The sequence below is a fragment of the Oncorhynchus gorbuscha genome, linkage group LG11, assembly GCF_021184085.1.
Source record: "Oncorhynchus gorbuscha isolate QuinsamMale2020 ecotype Even-year linkage group LG11, OgorEven_v1.0, whole genome shotgun sequence".
Taxonomy (NCBI): domain Eukaryota; kingdom Metazoa; phylum Chordata; class Actinopteri; order Salmoniformes; family Salmonidae; genus Oncorhynchus; species Oncorhynchus gorbuscha.
In genome coordinates, this window is record NC_060183.1 from 75,212,050 (window position 1) to 75,235,196 (window position 23,147).

At 40.3% G+C, this 23,147-nt stretch overlaps 1 protein-coding gene across 3 annotated transcripts; it reads right to left on the reverse strand.

Annotated features, from left to right (window-relative positions):
* Nucleotides 1-9,151: 9,151 nt before the first annotated feature.
* On the reverse strand, nt 9,152-21,492 carry LOC123989465 (polymeric immunoglobulin receptor-like). 3 transcript variants are annotated; one of them, XM_046290499.1, is made up of 9 exons: nt 21,371-21,492; nt 14,629-14,928; nt 14,080-14,421; nt 13,703-13,814; nt 13,297-13,391; nt 13,038-13,078; nt 12,362-12,439; nt 9,673-9,721; nt 9,152-9,453 (listed from the first exon to the last, which is right to left on the reverse strand). In XM_046290499.1, exons 1-9 carry the CDS (start codon nt 21,423-21,425, stop codon nt 9,425-9,427), a joined length of 1,101 nt encoding a protein of 366 aa, XP_046146455.1. In that variant the 5' UTR covers nt 21,426-21,492; the 3' UTR covers nt 9,152-9,424. The 3 variants fall into 3 exon arrangements, with proteins under 3 accessions (XP_046146455.1, XP_046146454.1, XP_046146456.1); XM_046290498.1 differs by having other exon boundaries at nt 12,362-12,442; XM_046290500.1 differs by lacking the exon at nt 21,371-21,492 and adding an exon at nt 15,010-15,103 and having other exon boundaries at nt 12,362-12,442.
* Between the last annotated feature and the right edge of the window lie 1,655 nt (nt 21,493-23,147).

The following is a 23,147-nucleotide window of genomic DNA, read 5'->3' on the forward strand; positions in this document are numbered from 1 at the left end:
GACCCATGCCAAATCTTTTCAGTCTCCTGAGAGGGAATGGGTGTTGTCGTGCCCTCTTCACGGCTATCTTGGCGTTTTTGGAGCATCTTAGTTTGAAAGGTGATGTGGACACCAATTAACTTGAAACTCTCGACCAGCTCCATCACTATCATGGGACAGTGATGAAGCCTCCTATCTGTACAGACAGAGTTAGACCACCAGTACCTGTAGACACAAAACACATATTGTTGACTGGAATTTAAGAAAATACAAAACAGATAAATCCCATTGCACCTACAGTGTCCCCCCCAATGATTAAAGAATACTTTTTATTTTTAGAGGAAGAATGTGAGTGATGTGTGTGAGTGAAAACCAGAAAGTCCTCGCTCAAAATACAGATACAAAAAAGAAATAAAAGGACACACATGACAACAAACAGACAATAATCCTGTGTTCAGAGTTTCAGCATTTACCCAGACCCTGACTTCAAAAAGCAATAAACTGAACCATGATTGAATTCCATCATAGAAACATGATGCCCTTACCTGAGTCTGGAGAAGATGAGGGAGAGATGCAACCTTGTCAGCATTTCGTATGATGTCGTATGATTGTGTAGGTAAATATGCGACACTCCTTTTAGTATGATATTGTCACGTTTTATCAAGGTGGGTGGAATCAGGCGCAGAGAGCAGGTTTCAGAAATTTGACAGTTTATTCTCCGGCGCATATTCTCCTGCGCACAAAAAACACGGTCAACCCAACACACAGGGTGAATAATCCAACACAGGATAAAAATAAAAAAAAAAACAGACCAGAGAATAAAACACAAGCACTACACCAAATGACATGAATACGAAAACAATCCCGCACAAAACAAGGGCGGGACAACCTACTACATATAGGGACGTTAATTAAACTAAAATACACACAGGTGAAACTAATAAGACAAAACCAATAGACAAACGAAAAAGGGATCGGTAGTGGCTCGTCGGACGGTGACGACGACCGCCGAGCACCGCCCGAACAGGGAGAAGAGCCAACTTCGGCGGAAATCGCGACAGATATGTTATGTATGGTATAGTATGTATTAATTTGTGGATGTCCATTTTACAAATTGTACAATATGTTATGAATTTGCAACACGTATAATGTGTTATGAATTACAATTTGTTGGGTGCCTAACATTTGGGTTTTGAGTTCCTTTTTTTACAGGGACACACAGGTAGAGAGGAGAAGAGGGACAATGTGTGATGATGGAATGTAGAAGAATGCTTGAAAACACTTCAACCATTTGTTGCAGAATAGCTGACACAGGGAAGAGATATATAAAAACATTAAAACTCAGAAATGTTTACAGCATAACACATTTTCAGTGTCTACAACTTATACACCAATGACTGACAAAGCACAGACCACAAAACCCTCCTTTTCAAGTATTCTGATGACACAGCCATTCTGTTCCTCCTGAATGACCCCCCTCCTTCCAGCAATATCAATCATCCATTAACCAATTCAGTGAATGATGCTGCAAAAACTACCCGGATCTCATCTTCTCCAAAACAAAATAAATAACCACTGACTTCCCAAAAAAACCCACCTGTGACGGCCCTGTCCTCATCGGAGAGGCTGAAATGGTTCCTTCATTTAAATACCTCAGAATTACGTTAGACCACAAGCTCACCTTTGATCAACACACCACTGAAATAACACAGACGTCCCAGCAACGTCTGTCTGTCATCAGGCATCTGATCAACCTGTCTGTCAAACCCAAACTCCTTCTTCTAGTCTACCAGAGCATCATCACCACTACTCATCTACTGAAGTATCTACTATCACAACATGCTCACCGTCTCACACCACAGTAAACTATTAAGGATCCACGACACAGCATCTAAACTGCTTGGACTCTACACTCCAAAAAGGTTCCTTAATGAAGGAGCTATCCAGCATAAAGCCCACCACATGATCTCCAGTCCAGACCACCAACTCCACCACTGCTTTGATCTTCTCCCATCAGGTCAGAGATATCAGACTATTAAACATCTCACTGCAGGCTTCAGGAGGAGTTTCATCCCAGGGACCATCACAATTATAAACAGTTCCATGTGTCTTCCTCCTATGGGCAGGTGGGTGGTGGTATTTATGCCAGACTGTTTGTTTCCTGGTGTTCTTCTTATTGTCACGTCCTGACCTTAGTTCCTTTTTTATGTCTCTATTTTAGTTTGGTCAGGGAGTGAGTTGGGGTGGGCATTCTATGTTTTGTTCTTGTGTTTATATTTCTATGTGTTTGGTCTGCTATGGTTCTCAATCAGAGGCAGCTGTCAATCGTTGTCTCTGATTGAGAACCATACTTGAACCATACTTAGGCAGCCTGTTTTCCCACTATGATTGGTGGGTAGTTGTTTTGTGTTGCTGCACCTTAGAGGACTGTTTCATTTTTCGTTTCACTCTCTTTGTTGTTTTGTTTAGTGTTTCTGTTCCAATAAATAACTTGCCTAGTTAAATAAAGGTCAAAATAAATAAAATGATTGAAATAAGATCCTTTACACCAACAGTTCAATTTTTTATATAATCCTGAGTATAGGGATATGGGATGGTGATAGAACCTCCTATCTTCACAGACACACGATAAGCACCTGTAGACACAACAACAGAAAACACACTAGATTGGAATTCAAGAAAATTCTCACAACAGAAGAATGGCATTCCATCTGGACTCTTTTATTTTACCTTTATTTTACTAGGCAAGTCAGTTAAGAACAAATTCTTATTTTCAATGACGTCCAAGGAACAGTGGGTTAACTGCCTGGTCAGGGGCAGAATTACATATTTGTACCTTGTCAGCTCGGGGATTTGAACTTGCAACCTTACTGGTCCAACGCTCTAACCACTAGGCTACCCTGCCACCCCATTTACCTAGGTATTTGTAAGATTACACCTTTTTAATGGAGCTAAAATTGAGCCCTGGTGTACAGCTCTAGTAATCGAAAATGAAGATAGACCCGTGATTCTAAGCATAGATGCATTGTGTATTGTCTCTGTGAGATATGACAGCCCCTTCAATGAGACCAACGTTATTGAGTCTGGCTAGAAACAGATTGTGGTCAACTACAACCAGACTGAACCACACACAGGAAGTTCTTCTCAAATAGCAATTTATTTAGCTGAGAGTTCACTAGGGCTTGAAAGACTCCAGGAGAGGTAGCTTCGAAATAGGCAATAGTTATTCACATCTGAAGGGTCTCCACCCTTTAGCAGGGGCTGAACACACGCTAATTTCCAAATGATGTGTATTGAATTGTTAGTTGACACTTATTATGCTCTATCATGAACAGTTAAACATATATGGTGTTTACAAGCACACACAACACATACACATTGTATTTGGGCAGACACACAACTCATACACATTGTATTTGGGCAGATACACAACTTCCTAAGAATATCTTAATAGATTGTAAAGTTTATTAACAAAGCATGCATTTTTTAAACATATAAATCAGACAGAATATTACAATAAGATCAACTATGAAACTAATCATATGGTGGCTACAAATTAGGTCAAAGACATATAGGTCAAATGAACCACAGATGAACAGTTTCTTATTTTGGGTTTTATCCTTGAAAAAGCAGGTGCAAGAAGTAAATCTGTCCCTTGGTCTCACCAGAGAGACTGTCTGGTTTCTACAAATTTTTGTATTTCACCACAGAGTCAGTTTGCCTTGAACTTCACAAAATCAATAATGGTGCATAGGATGAAGAGCACTGCTTTAACAATGTTTGGCAGGTAGAAGAATGTTCTCTCCCATCTGGAGAATAATTTAAACATTTAGAACATGTTCCTTTGTAAATTGCTGCAATACAATTACATTTCTTTAAAGGGAATTGTAAAGGGAATTCTTTCTATATCTAGAGGAATTGTATATTTAACAGTTTGCTTCAGCGGTGATGATTTGGACCACTCAAGGTATTTAATGAGTGTGAATCAGTGAAGGTGGTAGTGTAGGCATCTTCTGTGTGACTAGGACACCAACTATCACCACCACCAACCTGCCCAGAGGAATCAATAGGACTGTTAGATCTTTGTAACGGACGGTGAAAGACTGTTTATTGTAAAATATTATCCATAACACATCTAAGATATAAATATTTTTTATGATCCTTTTTGTGCTGCTATGACTAAATGGAAATATTTGTTAAACTCTTTACGCCTTTTATGTGTGAAACTTGGCCATACGATAATATGGCCACGATGCTCCATAATATGTTCTTAGGGGCGTGGGCCTGGATTACATCTAGCTTTTTAAAAGATGTCTGAGCTGCTGATCCATATGCTATACTTCCATAACAGCGGTATATATATACTTTTCAACACCATTCTATCTGCCCCCCCACTCCATTCCTGACAAGCAACAAAACACATTCAATATTTTCTTTCCTTTGACAACTACTCTGTTAACGTCTTAAGGCTAGGGGGCAGTATTCGGAAGTTCGGATGACTGACGTGCCCACCCATGCACCACCTATGTCATTGGAAGTGACAAACCAGACCCCTGGAACCTATACCCCGCCCACCCTCTCCAGATTCCTTTCATTCAACTTCAAGTATATTTCATCCCCAACCTTCCTTCTAGAAAAAAAACACAGTCTGTGTTTTCTCAACTGAAAACTTGAAGCCCCACCTGAGGGACCACTACTCTACTTCACTAATCGCTTTTTGAACTTTTCTGGCTGTATGGGTAATATTTCTCCCTCTCTTCCACAGCACTTCATCATCCGCAAACAATGACCTCCCAATATCAGGTCTCACCTGAGAGAATACATCGTCAATTATAATAATCTAGGCAATCCAAGATGGCGTAGTAGTGAGATGTTTTGCTTGTCTTGTCCCGTCCCTTGTATATATTGTTTCTTTCTTCGTATATATTTATTTTTTATCTCATTTTTCCATCTACGGAATGAACATACTCTCCTGCAACCCGCCTCACCCAATGCAGTATGGATCTGCTATTTTTTATACTTTAGAATCTTAACCCCCTTCAAGCTAGCCAGCTACGAGCTAGTAGTCAGTTAGCCAATGCTAGTTGGCCATCACCGTTAACTGGGACATCTGTTAGCTTCAGCCCGGTCAATTCCTGCCAGCCTGCACAGCTCGATAGATAGATCTATCAAGAATTCCTGGGCTTCAATGACCTCTTTGCCAATTGGCCTGGACACGTTGCTGCCGACACGGAGCCCCACCGATCCATCACGACTGGTCTGTTGATGTAACCGTCCGAGGCAGTTTCAACAGGCGTTGCGACGTCCCCATGAGGCGCATCTGCTAGCCCCGGCCTGCTAGCTGTCTGAATATCCGTGCTTCCAGCACGCCTAGCTACTCACTGGAGCCTATATGATTACTCTGCCACACATGCCTCTCCCTAATGTCTTGTCTATTGCTGTTTTGGTTAGAAACGTGTGTTTTATTTCACTGTAGAGCCTCCAGCCCTGCTCAATATGCCTCAGCTAGTCCTGTTGTTCCACCCCCCACACATCTGGTGACCGCACCTGGCTTAAATGGTGCTTCTAGAGACAAAACCTCTCTCATCGTCACTCAATGCCTAGGCTTACCTCCACTGTACTCACATCCTACCATACCCTTGTCTGGCCCCCAATGGTGGAACAAACTCCCTCACGCTCAATCACCACCTTCCAGACACCTGAAACCCCACCTAAGGAATACCTCCCTCTCACCCCACCCCCCCTCCTATTGTTAAGTGACTGTCCCACTGGATGTCATAAGGTGAATGCACCAATTTGTCTCTGGATAAGAGCATTTAAATGCATTATGCCTTGAATCTATCCTTCCGTGCCCAGAAACCTGCCCCCAATACCCTCTGATCTGAACGCACTAGACAACCAGTTCTTTAAGCATTTAGCTGTACTCTTATCCTACTCCTCCTCTGTTCCTCTGGTTATGTAGAGGTTAACCCAGGCCCTGCAGCCCCCTGCATCATTCCCATTCCCCAGGCGCTCTCATTTGTTGACTTCTGTAACCGTAAAAGCATTGGTTCCATGCAGGTTAAAATTAGAAGCCTCCTCCCTAAGTTTGTTTTATTCACTGCTTTGGCTTTAGCACACTTTAGCACACCAACTCGAATGTCCTAGCCGTGTCTGAATCCTGGCTTAGGAAGGCCACCAAAAATCCTGACATTTCCATCCCTAACTATAACATTTTCCGACAAGATAGAACTACCAAAGGAGGCGGAGTTAGCCTGCAGAGTCCTGTCATTCTGTCCAGGTCTGTGCCCAAACAATTCGAACTTCTTCTTTTAAAAATCCAACTTTACAGAAACAAGTCTCTTAACGTTGCAGCTTGTTATAGACCCCTTCAGCCCCCACCTGTGCCCTGGACACCGTATGTGGATTGATTGCCCCCTATCTATGTTCAGAGTTCATACTATTAGGTGACATAAACTGGGATATGCTTTACACCCCGGCCGTCGTACAATCTAAACTTGATGCCCTCAATCTCACACAAATTATCAAGGAACCTACCAGGTACAACCTCAAATCCGTAACCATGGGCACCGTCTTAGATATCATCCTGACCAACTGGCCCTCTAAATACACCTCTGCTGTTTTCAACCAGGATCTCAGCGATCACCGCCTCATTGCCTGCGTGCGTCATGAGTCCGTGGTCAAACGACCACCCCCCTCCTGTGAGCAGGCCTTTCTAGCCGACCTGGCCCGGGTATACTGGAAGGATATTGACCTCATCCTGTCAGTAGAGGATGCCTGGTTGCTCTTCAAAAGTGCTTTCCTTTCCATCTTAAATAAGGATGCCCCATTCAAAAAATGTAGAACTAAGAACAGATATAGCCTTTGGTTCACCCCAGACTTGACTGCCCTTGACCAGCACAAAAACATCCTGTGGCATTCTGCAATAGCATCAATTAGCCCCGCAATATGCAACTTTTCAGGGAAGTCAGGAACTAATATACTCAGTCAGTTAGGGAAGCTAAGGCTAGCTTTTTCAAACAGAAATTTGCTTCCTGTTGCACTAATTACAAAAAGTTTTGGGACACTGTAAAGTCCATGGAGAATAAGAGCACCTTCTCCCAGCTGCCCACTGCACTGAGGATAGGAAACATTGTCACCACCGATATATCTACGATAATTGATAATTTCAATAAGCATTTTTCAATGGCTGGCCATGCTTTCCACCTGGCTAGTCCTACCCCGGCCAACACCTCAGCCCCGCCTGCAGCAACTTGACCAAACCTCCCCCGCTTCTCCTTCACCCAAATTCAAACAGCTGATGTTTTGAAAGAGCTGCAAAATCTGGATCCCTTCAAATCAACTGGGCAAGACAATCTGGACCCTCTCTTTATGAAATTAGCCTATTCAACCTCTCTTTTGTATCATCTGAGATCCCCAAAAATTGGAATGCTGCCGCTGTCATCCCTGTCTTCAAAGGGGAGACACCTTAGACCCAAACTGTTGTAGACCTATATCCATCCTGCCCTGCCATTCTAAAATCATCGAAAGCCAAGTTAATAAACAGATCACCAACCATTTCGAATCCCACCATAGCATCTCCACTATGCAATCTGGTTTCCGAGCAGGTCATGGGTGCACCTCAGCCACGCTCAAGGTTCTAAACGATATCATAACCGCCATCGATGGTGCAGCCATCTTCATCGACCTGGCCAAGGCTTTCGACTCTGTCAATCACCACATTCTTATCGGCAGACTCAATAGCCTTGGTTTCTCAAATGACTGCCTCACCAACTACTTCTCAGATAGAGTTCAGTGTTTCAAATTGGAGGGCCTGTTGTCCGGACCTCTGGCAGACTATGGGGGTGCCACAGGGCTCAATTCTCGGGCCAACTCTTTTCTCTGTATATATCAATGATGTCACTCTTGCTGATGGTGATTCTCTGATCCACCTCTATGCAGACGACACCATTCTGTATAAATCTGGCCCTTCTTTGGACACTGTGCTAACAAACCTCCAAAATGAGCTTCAATGCCATACAACACTCCTTCCATGGCCTCCAACTGCTTTTAAATGCTAGTAAAACTAAGTGCATGATCTTCAACCGATTGCTACCCGCCTGCCCGACTTGCATCACGACTCTGGACGGTACGACCTAGAATATGTGGACAACTACAAATACCTAGGTGTCTGGTTAGACTAAACTCTCCTTCCAGACTCTACGCTTCCAGACATTAAGCATCTCCAATCCAAAATAAAATCTAGAATCGGCTTCCTATTTCGCAACAAAGCCTCCTTCACTCACGTCGCCAAACGTACCCTTGTAAAACTGACTATCCTACCGATTCTTGACTTTGGCGATGTCATTTACAAAATAGCCCCCAAAACTCTACTCAGCAAACTGGATGTAATTTATCACAGTGCCATCCATTTAATCACCAGAGCCCCGTATACTACCCACCACAGCAACCTCTATGCTCTCGTTGGCTGGCCCTCACGATATATCCTTGGCCAAACCCACTAGCTCCAAGTCATCTATAAGTCTTTGCTAGGTAAGCCCAGCTTTGTCTCAGCTCACTGGTCACCATAGTAACACCCACCCATAGCACGCGTTCCAGCAGGTATATTGCACTTTTCATCCCCAAAGCCAACACTTCATTTTGCCGCTTTTCTTACAGTTCTCTCCTGCCAATGACAGGAACAAACTGAAAAATCTCTGAATTTGAAGTCTTATATCTCCCTCTAACTTCAAGTTTCAGCTGTCTGAGCATCTTTCCCAATCACTGTACACAGCCAATCTGTAAAAAGCACACCAGACTACCTCATCCCCTTATTACTTACCTCTTGTAAGGTATCTCTACTTGCACATATATCACTCCAGTATTACTGCTAAGTTGAAATGTTCCCTCTATGGCCTATTTATTGCCTACCTCCCTACTCTACTACATTTACACACTATACAGAGATCTATTTCTCTTTGTGTTATTGACTGTACGTTTGTTTATGTGTAACTGTTGTCGCACTGCGATGCTTTATCTTGGCCAGGTCGCATGTTGTAATTGAGAACTTGTTCTTAACTGACCTACTTGGTTAAATAAAGGTGAAATAAAAATACAATAAAAAATAGAAACTATTATATTTTATGGACTTGTTCAAGCCTACTTTTAACATACCAATACGAACATCAATCCATTTTGCATTCAGCAACAGCTATTTATTTTGTACATTTAATATACACATTTTATCATGATTAGTTACAAGGGAAAAGGGCATTGAAAAGGGCTAATCAAAACGAGCACAGTAGACTGTCTTCAGTAGATTATGGACACAAGGAGACAGGTGGGTTAGGTGGTGTGGGCAGTAGCATATTGGAGGCAGAAGGATGGTCATGACTCATATTGTGACACAGGAGGGGGAATGGTCTGTCTTTCCAGGATAAGGGCTCTTTAGGACCAAGATCTTCACTCAGTCAGTCACTGCTGTGTTCCTGCCCTCTGGACAGAAAGTAGTTTGTTGCACAATACAGGCATGTTATAGAAATAATGATAACAATGTAGTCAGCCTCTGTTTGATGAGGATAAAAAGTGTGTTACTAAAGAGTGATGTTTTGTACACATACAGTAGTAATGTATGGTCTTGCCTGTTTGTTTCTTTGTTAAGAGATTAGCATCATCTGTGTAGGTAAATGAGAGAGAAGATAAATCAACACTGACCTGTGGGGTGAAGGACTAGTGAGCTGTAGACCACGTCATATGGTTGTCCCTAGAAGAGAGGAGGGACACAGGCCGAGAGGTGAAGGACAATGTGATGGAGTGTAGGCTACAGCTTGAAAACACTAACCATTTGTTGCAGAATAGCTGAAATGGGGATGAGATACATTAAGACATTAACACTGTTTACTGCATAACACATTTTCAGTGTATAAGACCTGAACACCAATGACTGACAAAGCATGGACCACAAAACCCTTCACAAGTAATCTCAATTTCTCCTAAACAAAATAAATAACCATAGACTTTCCCAAAAACCCCACCTGTGACCCTGTCCTCAGAGGAGAGGCTGTTGAAATGGTTCCTTCATTTAAATACCTCAGAATTACGTTAGACCACAAGCTCACCTTTGATCAACACACCACTGAAATAACAGACGTCCCAGCAACGTGTCCGCTACCACATGCTCACAGTTTCACACCACAATAAACTATTAAGGATCCATGACACGGCATCTAAACTGCTTGGACTCTACACTGCAAAACGGTTCCTTAATGAAGGAGCTATCCAGCATAAAGCCCACCACATGATCTTCAGTCCACCAACTCCACCACTGCTTTGATCTTCTCCCATCAGGTCAGAGATATCAGACTATTAAACATCTCACTGCAGGCTTCAGGAGGAGTTTCATCCTGATAGAGGAATTCTAAATTCCTTTATGCTTTAATTGCCAAAACCAATTCGCACTCATTTCTAATTCATTAATGAATTGTAAGTTCATTAATTATGCATGAAGTAGATCGAGACCAGTCTTAAAAGCCAGGTAAAGAGCGTTTAATTCCAGAGAGTACTAACTACATACACAGATTTCCACAGGTTATAAACTCAAAATGACATCATCAGTTTCCCACGATAGCCCCATTGTTTTTTGTTTAGGTCCGGAGATGCTTTCTACTCCCCTCATAAACCAGACATTACAACCTGTCTAGAAGATATACTTTTCTCTTACCAATGGAACATAATCCAAACATTCTTATCTTGTCTGAAAAGCTTTTTCTTCCCCTTAACCTTCCCAAGAGGCACAGACAATCAATTAGTTCTGCTTACATTTTCAGTAACAGCTTAACCAATAACTTTTACTTTTCATATCATAACATAATAGTATTAGAATAAATGGTTCTAATCAATAATGTATACATAATTAATCATCTTAACTACAATTTCCTCTAACACATCCCAGGGACCATCACAATTATAAACAGTTCCATGTGTCTTCCTCCTATGGGCAGGTGGGTGGTGCTATTTATGTCAGACTGTTGTTTGTTTCCTGATGTTTCTCTTATCGGACAATAAACCTGATGTGACTTCATCTATTACCCCCCCGGTCTGCCACATAGCTGACAGTACAAGACAGATGCATTTATATTTTTCTTCAGTGGAGATTAAATTGTAACATTTAAAGTGTTGGTCCCATGTTTCATGAGCTAATATAAAAAGATCCCAGAAATGTTTCTTACGAACAAAAGGTTCAGTACACATTGTGCTGGGAATGATAAAAGGTTCCTCTAAAATGTGCAGTTGTGTCACAACACAATGGCCACAGATGTCTCATATTTTGAGGGAGCGTGCAATTGGCATGCTGACTGCAGGAATGTCCACCAGAGCTCTTGTCATATACTTGAATGTTCATTTCTCTACTATAAGCCGCTTCCAATTACATTTTAAATAATTTCGCAGGGCGTTCAACCGGCCTCACAACCGCAGACCATGTGCATGGCGGCGTGCGATTTGCTGATGTCAAAGTTGTGAACAGAGTGCCCCATGGTGGCGGTGGGTTTATGGTACGGGCATGCATAAGCTACGGACATTGAACGCAATTGCATTTTATCGATGGCAATTTGAATGTACAGAGATACAACGCGATCCTGAGTCCCATTGTCATGCCATTCATCCGTCACCTCATGTTTCAGCATGTTAATGCACAACTCCATGTCGCAAGGATCTGTACACATTTCCTAGAGGCTAAAAATGTCCTAGATTTTCCATGTCCTGTATACTCAGACATGTCACGCATTGAACTAGTTTGGGATGCTGTACAACAGCGAGTTCTAGTTCCCACCAATATTAAGTTCCTTGTGGGACATCTATAGATTAGGGTCAATTAATTTAATTTCCTTATATGAACTGTAAATAAGGCATTTATAATCTTGTTCAGTTTATCAACATCAAATCAAAGTTTATTTGTCACGTGCGCCGAATACAACAGGTGCAGACCTTAGTGAAATGCTTACAGGCCATAACCAACACTGCAATTTATAAGTAAAAATAATAGGTATTAGGTGAATAGATAAGTAAAGAAATAAAACAGTAAATAGACAGTGAAAAATAACAGTAGCGAGGCTATAGAAAACACCAGTTTGTTGCTCTAATTGAGGTAGTATGTACATGTAGATATGGTTAAAGTGACTGTGCAGATATGATAAACAGAGTAACAGCAGCGTAAGAGGGGTTTGGGGGGGGGGGGCACAAACACAATGCAGATAGTCCGGGTAGCCATTTGATTACCTGTTCAGGAGTGATGGCTTGGGGGTGAAAGCTTTTGAGAAGCCTTTTGGTCCGAGACTTGGTGCTCTGGTACCGCTTGCCATGCAGAGGTAGAGAGAACAGTCTATGATCAGAATAGCAGCCTTACCTTGGTCTGTACATTTAGCTGGTTCCTCCTCTTGGGGACAACAGTGCTGTACATCACATCATTGGCAGGAAATGGGTCCTGCTGGTAGACAGACAAAGGGGGTTGATGATAAAAACATATCAGTCTACATGTATGAGATGCCTTTGAACATTTACATAATCCACAATATAAAGCATGTATTTGTTTTAACAACATTGAGATATGACCTTCCTTACTATCAAACAGCACTGTGTCAGTCAGGTCAAATAGGAAGAGCACAGTATCAGTCAGGTCAAATAGGAAGAGCACAGTATCAGTCAGGTCAAATAGGAAGAGCACAGTGAAGCAACTTAGGCCTACTGTGTCTGCAAAGCCAAACAGGAAATCACAACACCTTAACTGCTCGCTAACTGCTGCTCGCTACAGATCAGAATATTAGCTCAACACTGCAATCTACTTTGAAAAACTCAAATCACACCGTCTCTACAGTTCTTGGTATTTTTGACTGTAAATATAGAGTTAACGGTTATAGACTGTACAGTTAAAATGGACATGAAGCTATAGCTGAAGAGCTCATTTGTGATTTAAGTCCATCTGATGTTCATGTCCTGTCCATGGCCATGTCCTGCATTTTTCACAGACAGTGGGTTACCCACAAGGCCTTGAGACAGATGTGAGGAACATGAGTGTAGCCTACCACTGAGGTGTTTGTTGTCTGGTCCAAGGCCTTATTGTCCTCTGGAATAAAGAAAGATGCAGTATTAGAGACCTGAGATACACTAGAACAATACTGAATAAATTCACCATAGAAGAGTTATACGTTTTAGTCTCATATGTCAAGATTCATTGTTTATAACATAGGCTAACAGTTGTCGTCAAGGAAAAGATTTGTCTCCTGAAATCTCCAGAATCAAACATTACTTTTTCATTACAGTTATTATAGAATGAATACTTACTATACTTTCTCCACATCTTCCATGTGACTAGAACACCAGATATCACCACCACCAACATGCCCAGAGGAATCAGTAGGACATTTAGATCTATGGAACTGATAGTGATACTGTGTTTATTGTACAGTCCATAAAACAGATTTAAATATATATTTCTCCTGCTATGACAAAATGGAAACATTTGTTCAGCTCTTCACACCTTTTGTGTGTGAAACTTGGCCATACAAGAATAGAAGGCTGCTACTTCTACAAACCAGAGGTGGGAGGAAGTGGTATATGCCTATAACAATCTTGGCCTTGTGCCCTAAAATCTAGTATGAAAAACAGAACATGTTAACTTTCTGCATATTTCTATTGTCATCCATTTGGAAGAGTAAGTGTGAAATACAGCTGTCTGAGTGATAATTACCTCATGGCGACCTTCTCCTTGCTCCCCTCAGGTCCTTGGACTGTGTTGTCAGTCTGAACAGGCTCAGCAGTTGGAGAGAAAGAGGATTGTTCAGTGGTTGGAGCTTGGGTTGCTGTGAGGTGAAAACAACAATGTCATTATGACTGGTGTACCAGAGAGACCCAAGGTAGACTGAACTGTAACAAGACAGTGGCTAAGCTATGACCTTGTCCAGATTATTTAATTTACCCCAATATGTGGATTTTAACTTAGTATTAGCACCAATAAGTACATCGAAAAGTTTTCAATCAGGTTGCAATCCAATTTGTTTCAGATGACAAGCCAGGATACACCAGGTTAATACTTAATTCTACAGTATCTGATTGTTCTCTACTCACTGGTCATAGTGGTGGTACTTTGTGTGGTGGTTTGTTGTCTGACAGTGATGTGAACAGGCATTATAAGGTCTCCCACTCCACACCTGTACCAGCCAGTGTTCTCCATCTTCAGTCCACCCTTAGTCACCATTAAGACATTTCTTCTGGTGGCATCAGTGGTCTGCTGTAGAGTCACTGATGTTCCCTTTATTGTCCCAGAATCCACCCCCACACAGGATCCACTGCCACCAATCCTGCACCACCCCTTCCTATTTCCAGTGTTACTATAGTAACAATTTACAATGACACTCCCTCCTTCAACTCCAGTCACCTCCTGTTGGTCCACATAGAGTTCTGGAGTACCTGAACACAGAGGTACACACACCAAAGAAGGTCCTGAGTGAACAAGTGTTTTTTGTAACAACTGACCAAAAATATCATAATGATATGATTGTTAAAGAACAGAAAGTAGACATACCAACATTCCTCATAGTGATACAATAGTGATACCAGTAAATGTAACCAGAACACCAGTCATGTAATCATGTGGAAGAGTTGCAGATATCTTACCTGGAGTGACAGATAGTTGGAATGTTTTTATAATGACATCTGGTCCAACATCGATCTCCACAGCACAGCTGTAACGTCCAGAGTCCTCTGTCCTCAGATCAGTCATGGTCACAGTGAAGGTTTGCTTGTTGATGTAATGAGAGATTGAGGCCTTATTTATGCTCTTAGAATGTACATCAGGGGAGCATCTATGCAAATATCCTAATTTACACAAGTATTTCACATGTGTTTTGTATCTCAGATCATAGGGACATGGGATGGTGATGGAGCCTCCTGTCTTCACAGACACACGATAAGCACCTGTAGACAACAGAAAACACCTTAGATTGGAATTCAAGCAAATTCTCACAGCATGAAAATGATATGTAATCTATAACATACATAATACAGGAAGTGTTATTGATAAGACAAGCTACTGCTCCTGTCTTCAGAGTTTCAGCATGTGTCCAGTCCCTGTCCCTGACATCAACTTCAGCACTTTATAGAAACATGGTACATTTGTTGTTGTTGTTGGCCTATCCAAAAATAACTTTGTTGTGCAGCTTTTTCCCGTTACTTTCACATTCTAGACCTACAGTTGAAGTCACATCCGTTATAGCGATGAGACCAAGGCGCAGCGTGATGAGAACACATCTTTAATGAAATGAAGAAACTTAAACTTACAAAAACACTGTGATGCTATATTATAATAATAGTGCTGACACAGGGAACTAAACATAGACAATCACCCACAAAATACTCAAGGAATATGGCTGTCTAAATATGGTTCCCAATCAGAGACAACGATAAACAGCTGCCTCTAATTGAGAACCAATCTAGATAAACATAGACATACAAAACACCTAGACTAGCTACAACTCCATAAACAAACTAAAAACCCTAGACAGGACAAAAACACAACAAACCACCCCTTGTCGCACCCTGACCAAACCAAAATAATAAAGAAAACAAAGATAACTAAGGTCAGGGTGTGACAGTTGGAAGTTTACATACACTTAGGCTGGAGTCATTAAAACGTGTTTTTCATTGACTCCACAAATTTCTTGTTAACAAACTATAGTTTTGGCAAGTCGGTTAGGACATCTACTTTGTGCATGACACAAGTCATTTTAACAACAATTGTTTACAGGCAGCTTGGAATATTCCAGCAAATGATGTCATGGCTTTAGAAGCTTCTGAGCTTCCGGTTATTTGACATCATTTGAGTCAATTGGAGGTGGACCTGTGGATGTATTTCAAGGCCTACCTTCACAGTGCCTCTTTGCTTGACATCATGGGAAAATCAAAAGAAATCAGCCAAGACCTCAGAAAAAAAATTGGAGACCTCCACAAGTCTGGTTCATCATTGGGAACAATTTCCAAACGCCTGAAGGTACCACGTTCATCTGTACAAACAATAGTACGCAAGTATAAACACCATGGAGACAGCAGTCATACCACTCAGGAAGGAGACTGGTTCTGTCTCCTAGAGATGAACGTACTTTGGTGCGAAAAGTGCAAATCAATCCCAGAACAACAGCAAAGAACCTTGTGAAGATGCTTGAGGAAATAGATGCAAAAGTATCTATATCCACAGTAAAAACGAGTCCTATTTCAACATAACCTGACAGGACGCTCAGCAAGGAAGAAGCCACTGTTTCAAAACTGCCATAAAAAAGCCAGACTAGGGTTTGCAACTGCACATGGGGACAAAGATCGTAGTTTTTGGAGAAATGTCCTCTGGTCTGATGAAACAAAAATAAAATTGTTTGGACATAATGACCATCGTTATGTTTGGAGCAAAAAGGGGAGGCTTGCAAGCCGAAGAACACCATCTCAACCGTGAAGCACTGGGTGGCAGCATCATGTTGTGGGGGTGCTTTGCTGCAGAGGGACTGATGCACTAAACAAAATAGATGGCATGAGGTAGGAAAATTATGTGGATATATTGAAGTAACATCTCAAGACACCAGTCAGGAAGTTAAAAGGAAGTTGGAAGTTGGTTGAAAATGGGTCTTCCAAATGGACAATGACCCAAAGCATACATCCAAAGTTGTGGCAAAATGGCTTAAGGACAACAGAGTCAAATTATTGGAGTGGCCATCACACAGCCCTGACCTCAATCCTATAGAAAATTTGTGGCCAGAATTCATGTGTGAGCAAGGAGGCCTACAAACCTGACTCAGTTAAACCAGTTCTGTCAGGAGGAATGGGCCAAATCAAATTTTATTTATATAGCCCTTCGTACATCAGCTGATATCTCAAAGTGCTGTACAGAAACCCAGCCTAAAACCCCAAACAGCAAGCAATGCAGGTGTAGAAGCACGGTGGCTAGGAAAAACTCCCTAGAAAGGCCAAAACCTAGGAAGAAACCTAGAGAGGAACCAGGCTGTGGGGTGGCCAGTCCTCTTCTGGCTCTTTTGACCCAACAATTTAAAAGCAATGCTACCAAATACTAATTGAGTGTATATAAACTTCTGACCCACTGGGAATGTGATGAAATAAATAAAAGATTAAATAAATCATTCTCTCTGCTATTATTCTGACATTTCACATTCATATAATAAATTGGTGATCCTAACTGACCTAAGACAGGTTATTTTTACGTGGATAAAATGTCAAGAATTGTGACAAACTGAGTTTAAATGTATTTGGCTACGGTGTATGTAAACTTCGACTTCAACTGTACATATATAGTGTTTTCAGTAAGAACTATTATAGCTCATGGGCTTCTAATCCCACCCCTCAGCTGCTCTCAGTCCAACCCACCTATCGGGTAGGTCGTCATTGTAAATAAGAATTTGTTCTTAACTGTCTTTCCTAGTTAAATAAAGGTTTCATTTAAAAATGAATCATTAAAATCTCTGTAAATCACCTTCTGATTTTTTATATGTGCCATATATATTTCAACTGTGCTGTGATGTTTCACATACATTCTATACCTGTTTAATCACTTTGTGTCTACAGATTGTAAATTAATGATGAATATTTTAACTACGAGTATTATTATTAAAGTTACATAGTGGCAACACCAGAATAAGTGACATAATGATTCTGTCTCTTCGCAGCAAAATCTGCAGAGCTGAGATGGTTGCAGGTGCCATTAACACAATATTTTGTTGGTGGAAATAATTGTATATAATAGTAATTTTAAAAAATGTAATCAAGCATTGTTTTGTGTATCAGTTCATAAACCGTGTTCTATGGAATCAGAATCCCCAACTTCTCCCCCTTCCACTTGCCTCTTCCATTTTCCTGGTATTGTTGCAATCAGTTGGTTGTAATTTTGGATAGAGACAACTTTTCCATATATTTTTATTAGCTGCACTTGTGACATAACTCCACCTTTCTTATTCATAATATCATTAATAAAGATAAATAAAACATTGTGTTCCATAAATAATGTTAATATTATTTTTTTACCATGTTTGACGTGAACCATAATATTTGTTCTGTTTTTTTTCTGGAGGATGAAACTGGAATTGCAGCAAGCTTTGTTTGGCTTGTTTTAGAAAGGGTGATATTTTGAAAATTCAATTTTCAATTAACTGATAATGAGAGTTTTTAATCTGGATAAAGGGGAAAAATACATTTTTGAACAAGGGGTGAGGCAATCTTATTAATCTACTTGATAACAAGTTCGGCTTTAAGTACACCTTTTGTATGACTGATGCTTTTAGTAAGAGGTTTAATGCTTTAACATTTAATAATTTTAGCTCCCCCAAACTGATATTAATTATAAAACTAAGCCATTTTTAAGTTGTATAGCTTGCCATTCCAAATATAGTGAAATGTTTTTTGCTCATATAATTTGAAAAACAAATCATTCAGCATAGGCAGGTCTGTAAACTGGGATACGACTAAATAATGAATCAGGGTGATTGTTCCACAAATACAGGTATTTACCTGTCCATGCTAGCAAGATCTTGTCTATTTTTTCAAACTTTATATTGAAATTTGTTTTAGGGAGTTAATTTATTTCTTTAGGGATATGAATACTGAGTACGTCAACTTCAAGTCAGACAATGTTATTGGTAAACTACACGGTAATGTAAAAGCACTATTTTTGGGGAATCCAATGCTTAGTTATCATTGTAATCATTGTATCATTGTAAAAATGATCTATATTCTCCATGAGGCTGTGCAGGGATCCAGAATGCAGATTGAAGAGGAAACATGAGTCATCAGCGTACAATGACCTCTTTGTTTTTAAGCCCTGGATTACTAGCCCCTCTATATTATTGCTGGATCTGGTTTTAATAGCTAACATTTTGATGGCCATAATAAATAGATACACCAGCAGTGGACAACCTTGTTTTAGTCCTCTTGACAGCTTAATACTTTTTGAGAAGTAGCCATTATTTATGATTTTACACCTAAGGTTACTATACATAACTCTAACCCATTGTATAACATATTCCCCAACATTTAAATAGTCCTGGCATGTTAATATAAATTCTAGTCATACTCTATTAAAAGTTTCCTATATTTTGTGTTCAATTGTTTCGAGTACTGTTCTCATACAATCTCCAATGTATCGTCAATGTAAAAAACCTGTCTGATCAGATTGAATAATATCCAACACCTTTTTAATTCAATGTGCTACGGATTTTGGATAACAACACTGAAGTGTAAAGACCTCCAGTTTTTTAGGTGGACTGGACTGTTTTAATAAACTTATTATTTAATGTCATCACCCCTGGTAAGTTTCTTTTCCTATGCCAGAAATATATTTCACCGTCAGAAGTTGTGCCTTTCCAAATCATGTCTAATCAATTGAACTGGTCACTGGTGGGCCCCAATCAAGTTGTAGTAACATCAAGGATGATCAATGGAAACAGAATGGACCTGAGCTCAATTTCCAGTCTCATAGCGAACGGTCTGAATACTTATGAAAATAAGGTATTTCTGTTTTTAATTTTTAACATTTGCAACATTTTCTAAGAACCTGTTTTTGCTTCGTCATTATGGGATGTTTTGTGAGGATTTGTGAGGAAAAAAATGAATTGAATCCATTTTAGAACAAGGCTGTAACATTTAACGCAGTGTTAACCAGCCAGCCGTGCGTTAGCAGAGTTAACAGAACCCGTTAACACATCCAACCCAAATTGCCGGTGTGTATCGGAACAATAATATTTCCTTTGCGTGTTTGAGATTGAGATTTATTGTTTACATGGTGATAAAAAGATAGTGATAACAATTGTTATAGGATCACATAGTCCCACTCCAGTAGAGAACCTAGACAGGTTATTAACCCTCTTCCTCTATCAAAACTTTATCCTATCCTATTGTAGCCCCACAGAGCTGTCAATATTCTTTTATTTTAAATTATATTTGTTACGATTCACATCGGCCAAAAGGACAGCACAGTAAAACAGCCAATTTCCAGTCTCACAGCAAACGGTCTGAATACTTAAGTAAATAAGGCATTTCTGTTTTTTGTTTTCAATACATTTACAAAAAAAATTAAAACCTGTTTTCACTTTGTCATTATGGGGTATTGTATGTAGATTGATGAGGATTTGTATTTATTTAATACATTTTCGAATAACACTGTAGTGTAACAAATTATGGAAAAATACTTTCCGAATGCATTGTATCTGCTCGGAGCCTTTTGAGAGTGGGTAGGGCACATCATCTCTCCACTATTTCATGGGGAAATTTCCCATTAATAGAGAACGGTGTGGTCTTCAGCTCCCTACCCAGTTGTAGCAAGGCAATCTTAATTTTGAAGTGAGTTAGCCTATTCATTTTGTATCGAGTTAGCCAAGCTAATATCTGACAGTAGGACGGTGTCTTCCCTCCCCTCTGCCACCCAAACTGTGGGCCCTTTGAAAATAATTTGTGCCCACCAGTTCGTCCTTCATCTTGAGATTGTTTAATGAAAACCTTGACGTATTTCCCAGTTGCCTAATCATTTTTATCCTCATTTATTGCCACTATTACTATATTAGTCTTCATACTTCTACACTTCAGATTAAGTAATTATTTTTTAAATTGTGTTATTAACATACCATTGCTTCTCCGTAGTGCAGTGTTCCGCAACTGGTGGCCTACGAGCCAAATTTGACCCGCAGTTGATTTTATTTTGCCCCGCAGTTGATTTTATTTTGCCGCCCAATTTTTTCTGAACAAAATGTATTTAGAGACTAAAGAGACCAGCAAATCAGCTCAGTGTTTTTAATTTTGGATATCTGTTCAATAGTATTACCATGCATAATAGAGATATAAATGATTGTACACACATGTAAGCAAGGTTTGAAGTGATTATGTTTTAGTCATCCGTTTCGGCATCTTGCGGTCAATTTGCAGTCTATAAATGATTTGTAATTATGTTCCGGCCCCCTGACCATCCACTCAAGAAAAGATCAGCCCGCTGCTGGATCTAGTTGATGATCCTTGCCGTAGTGGCTTTTAGGGAGTCCACGGTGGTTTTCAATAACTTATTTTCAGTTAGTATTTCTTCCATAATTTTATGCTGTAATCCATTGTTATAAAAACCTCTTCTTCCATTGTTACATTTGGAAGCTTAGATGGTGGCTTCCCTTCAGTTTCACTCAAGGAAAGTTCTGCTCTTGTTCGCTTTGATATGTTGATCAAAGTGTTGATCAATAAATAGTTGAAGGTTCTCTACATTATCCAGAATGTTTGTTTTCAAGTTCAGATAATTCTCAATTTTACGATTAATTAATGGGACAAGCTATATGTATCTACCACGCTGCCACTTGCCACAATTTCCCCCCTAAAGAAGTGTTACCCTTACCTGAGAGTCTGGAGAAGATGAGGAATACGATGGAGAGGGAGAGATGAGAAACCATTTCTGGCTGTGTGTCTCCGTATGTTATATGGTACCAATGTACAGCGTGCGTGTCAAGGACCAAGGAACCAAAGAGAATGACTGAACTTCCTAATAGTTATAGCTGTCTTTAACTCTCTTCCTGCTTCTGTTTGAGTGTCTATGCCCCCCTCAGTGGCAGATAAACACTATTACACTCTTATCAACTAGTTGTAACATAAGGCTCTACAATTGATATTTGTATTTTATTAGCACATTTTTACATCAAATAAAATCACTTATAGTGTTAAGATGGATGACCCGGCAGCCTATTTAGTTGGTGTTGAGCAGCAACAGTTGAGATGGAGTCAGAGGTTCAGGTGCAAAAATAATTGAATTTATTTAAAAGTGCAGGTGATCTTTTTGGTATATGAATAAACTACGAACTCACTTTGTTGTAGACTCTTCGCTGTAACAGAGAAGGTACTCTGGTTGATGTCATGAGAGATTGAGGCCTTATCAGTGCTCTTGGGATGGTCAGTGCCCACTACATAAGAGCACATATCCTGGTAATATCCTTGACACAAGTATTTCACGTTTTTGATGTAATCCTGATGATAGGGACATCAAATCAAATTTGATTTGTAAAATGCGCCGAATACAACAGGTGTAGACCTTACTGTGAGATGCTTACTTACGAGCCTTTAACCAACAATGCAGTTCAAGAAATAAGAGTTAAGAAAATATTTACCAAATAAACTAAACTAAAAACTAAACTAAAGATAAGCAAAATAAAATAACAATAACGAGGCTATATACAGGAGGTACCGGTACCAAGTCAATGTGCGGGGGTACAGGTTAGTCGAGGTCATTTGTACATTTGTAAAGTGCGGGGGGTCAATGTAAATAGTCCGGGTGGTTATTTCATTAATCGTTCAGCAGTCTATGGCTTGAAGTTAGAAGCTGTTAAGGAGCCTTTTGGACCTAGACTTGGCACTCCGGTAACGCATGCCGTAGCAGAGAGAACAGTATATTACTTAGGTGGCTGCAGTCTTTGACCATTTTTTGGGCCTTCCTCTAACACCACCTAGCATGTAGGTCCTGGATGGCAGGAAGCACTACTCTCTGTAGCTGCGTATGGTCGGATGCTTAGCAGTTGCCACACCAGGCGCTGAAGCAACCCGGTCAGAATGCTTTAGGTGCAGCTGAAGAATGTTTTGAGGATCTGGAGACCCATGCCAAATCTTTTCAGTCTCCTGAGAGGGAATGGGTGTTGTCGTGCCCTCTTCACGGCTATCTTGGCGTTTTTGGAGCATCTTAGTTTGAAAGGTGATGTGGACACCAATTAACTTGAAACTCTCGACCAGCTCCATCACTATCATGGGACAGTGATGAAGCCTCCTATCTGTACAGACAGAGTTAGACCACCAGTACCTGTAGACACAAAACACATATTGTTGACTGGAATTTAAGAAAATACAAAACAGATAAATCCCATTGCACCTACAGTGTCCCCCCCCAATGATTAAAGAATACTTTTTATTTTTAGAGGAAGAATGTGAGTGATGTGTGTGAGTGAAAACCAGAAAGTCCTCGCTCAAAATACAGATACAAAAAAGAAATAAAAGGACACACATGACAACAAACAGACAATAATCCTGTGTTCAGAGTTTCAGCATTTACCCAGACCCTGACTTCAAAAAGCAATAAACTGAACCATGATTGAATTCCATCATAGAAACATGATGCCCTTACCTGAGTCTGG

Bases quoted from the DNA above. Each gene is read 5' to 3' on its own strand.
- LOC123989465 (XM_046290498.1), bottom strand. From the start codon at position 21,425: ATGGTTTCTCATCTCTCCCTCTCCATCGTATTCCTCATCTTCTCCAGA. The intron at 13,392-13,702 runs GTAATTATCACT...TATCACTATCAG, and splicing joins AAGGAGAAGGTCGCCATGAG to TTCCATAGATCTAAATGTCC. The intron at 12,443-13,037 runs GTAGGCTACACT...TCTGTCTACCAG, and splicing joins AGACAACAAACACCTCAGTG to CAGGACCCATTTCCTGCCAA.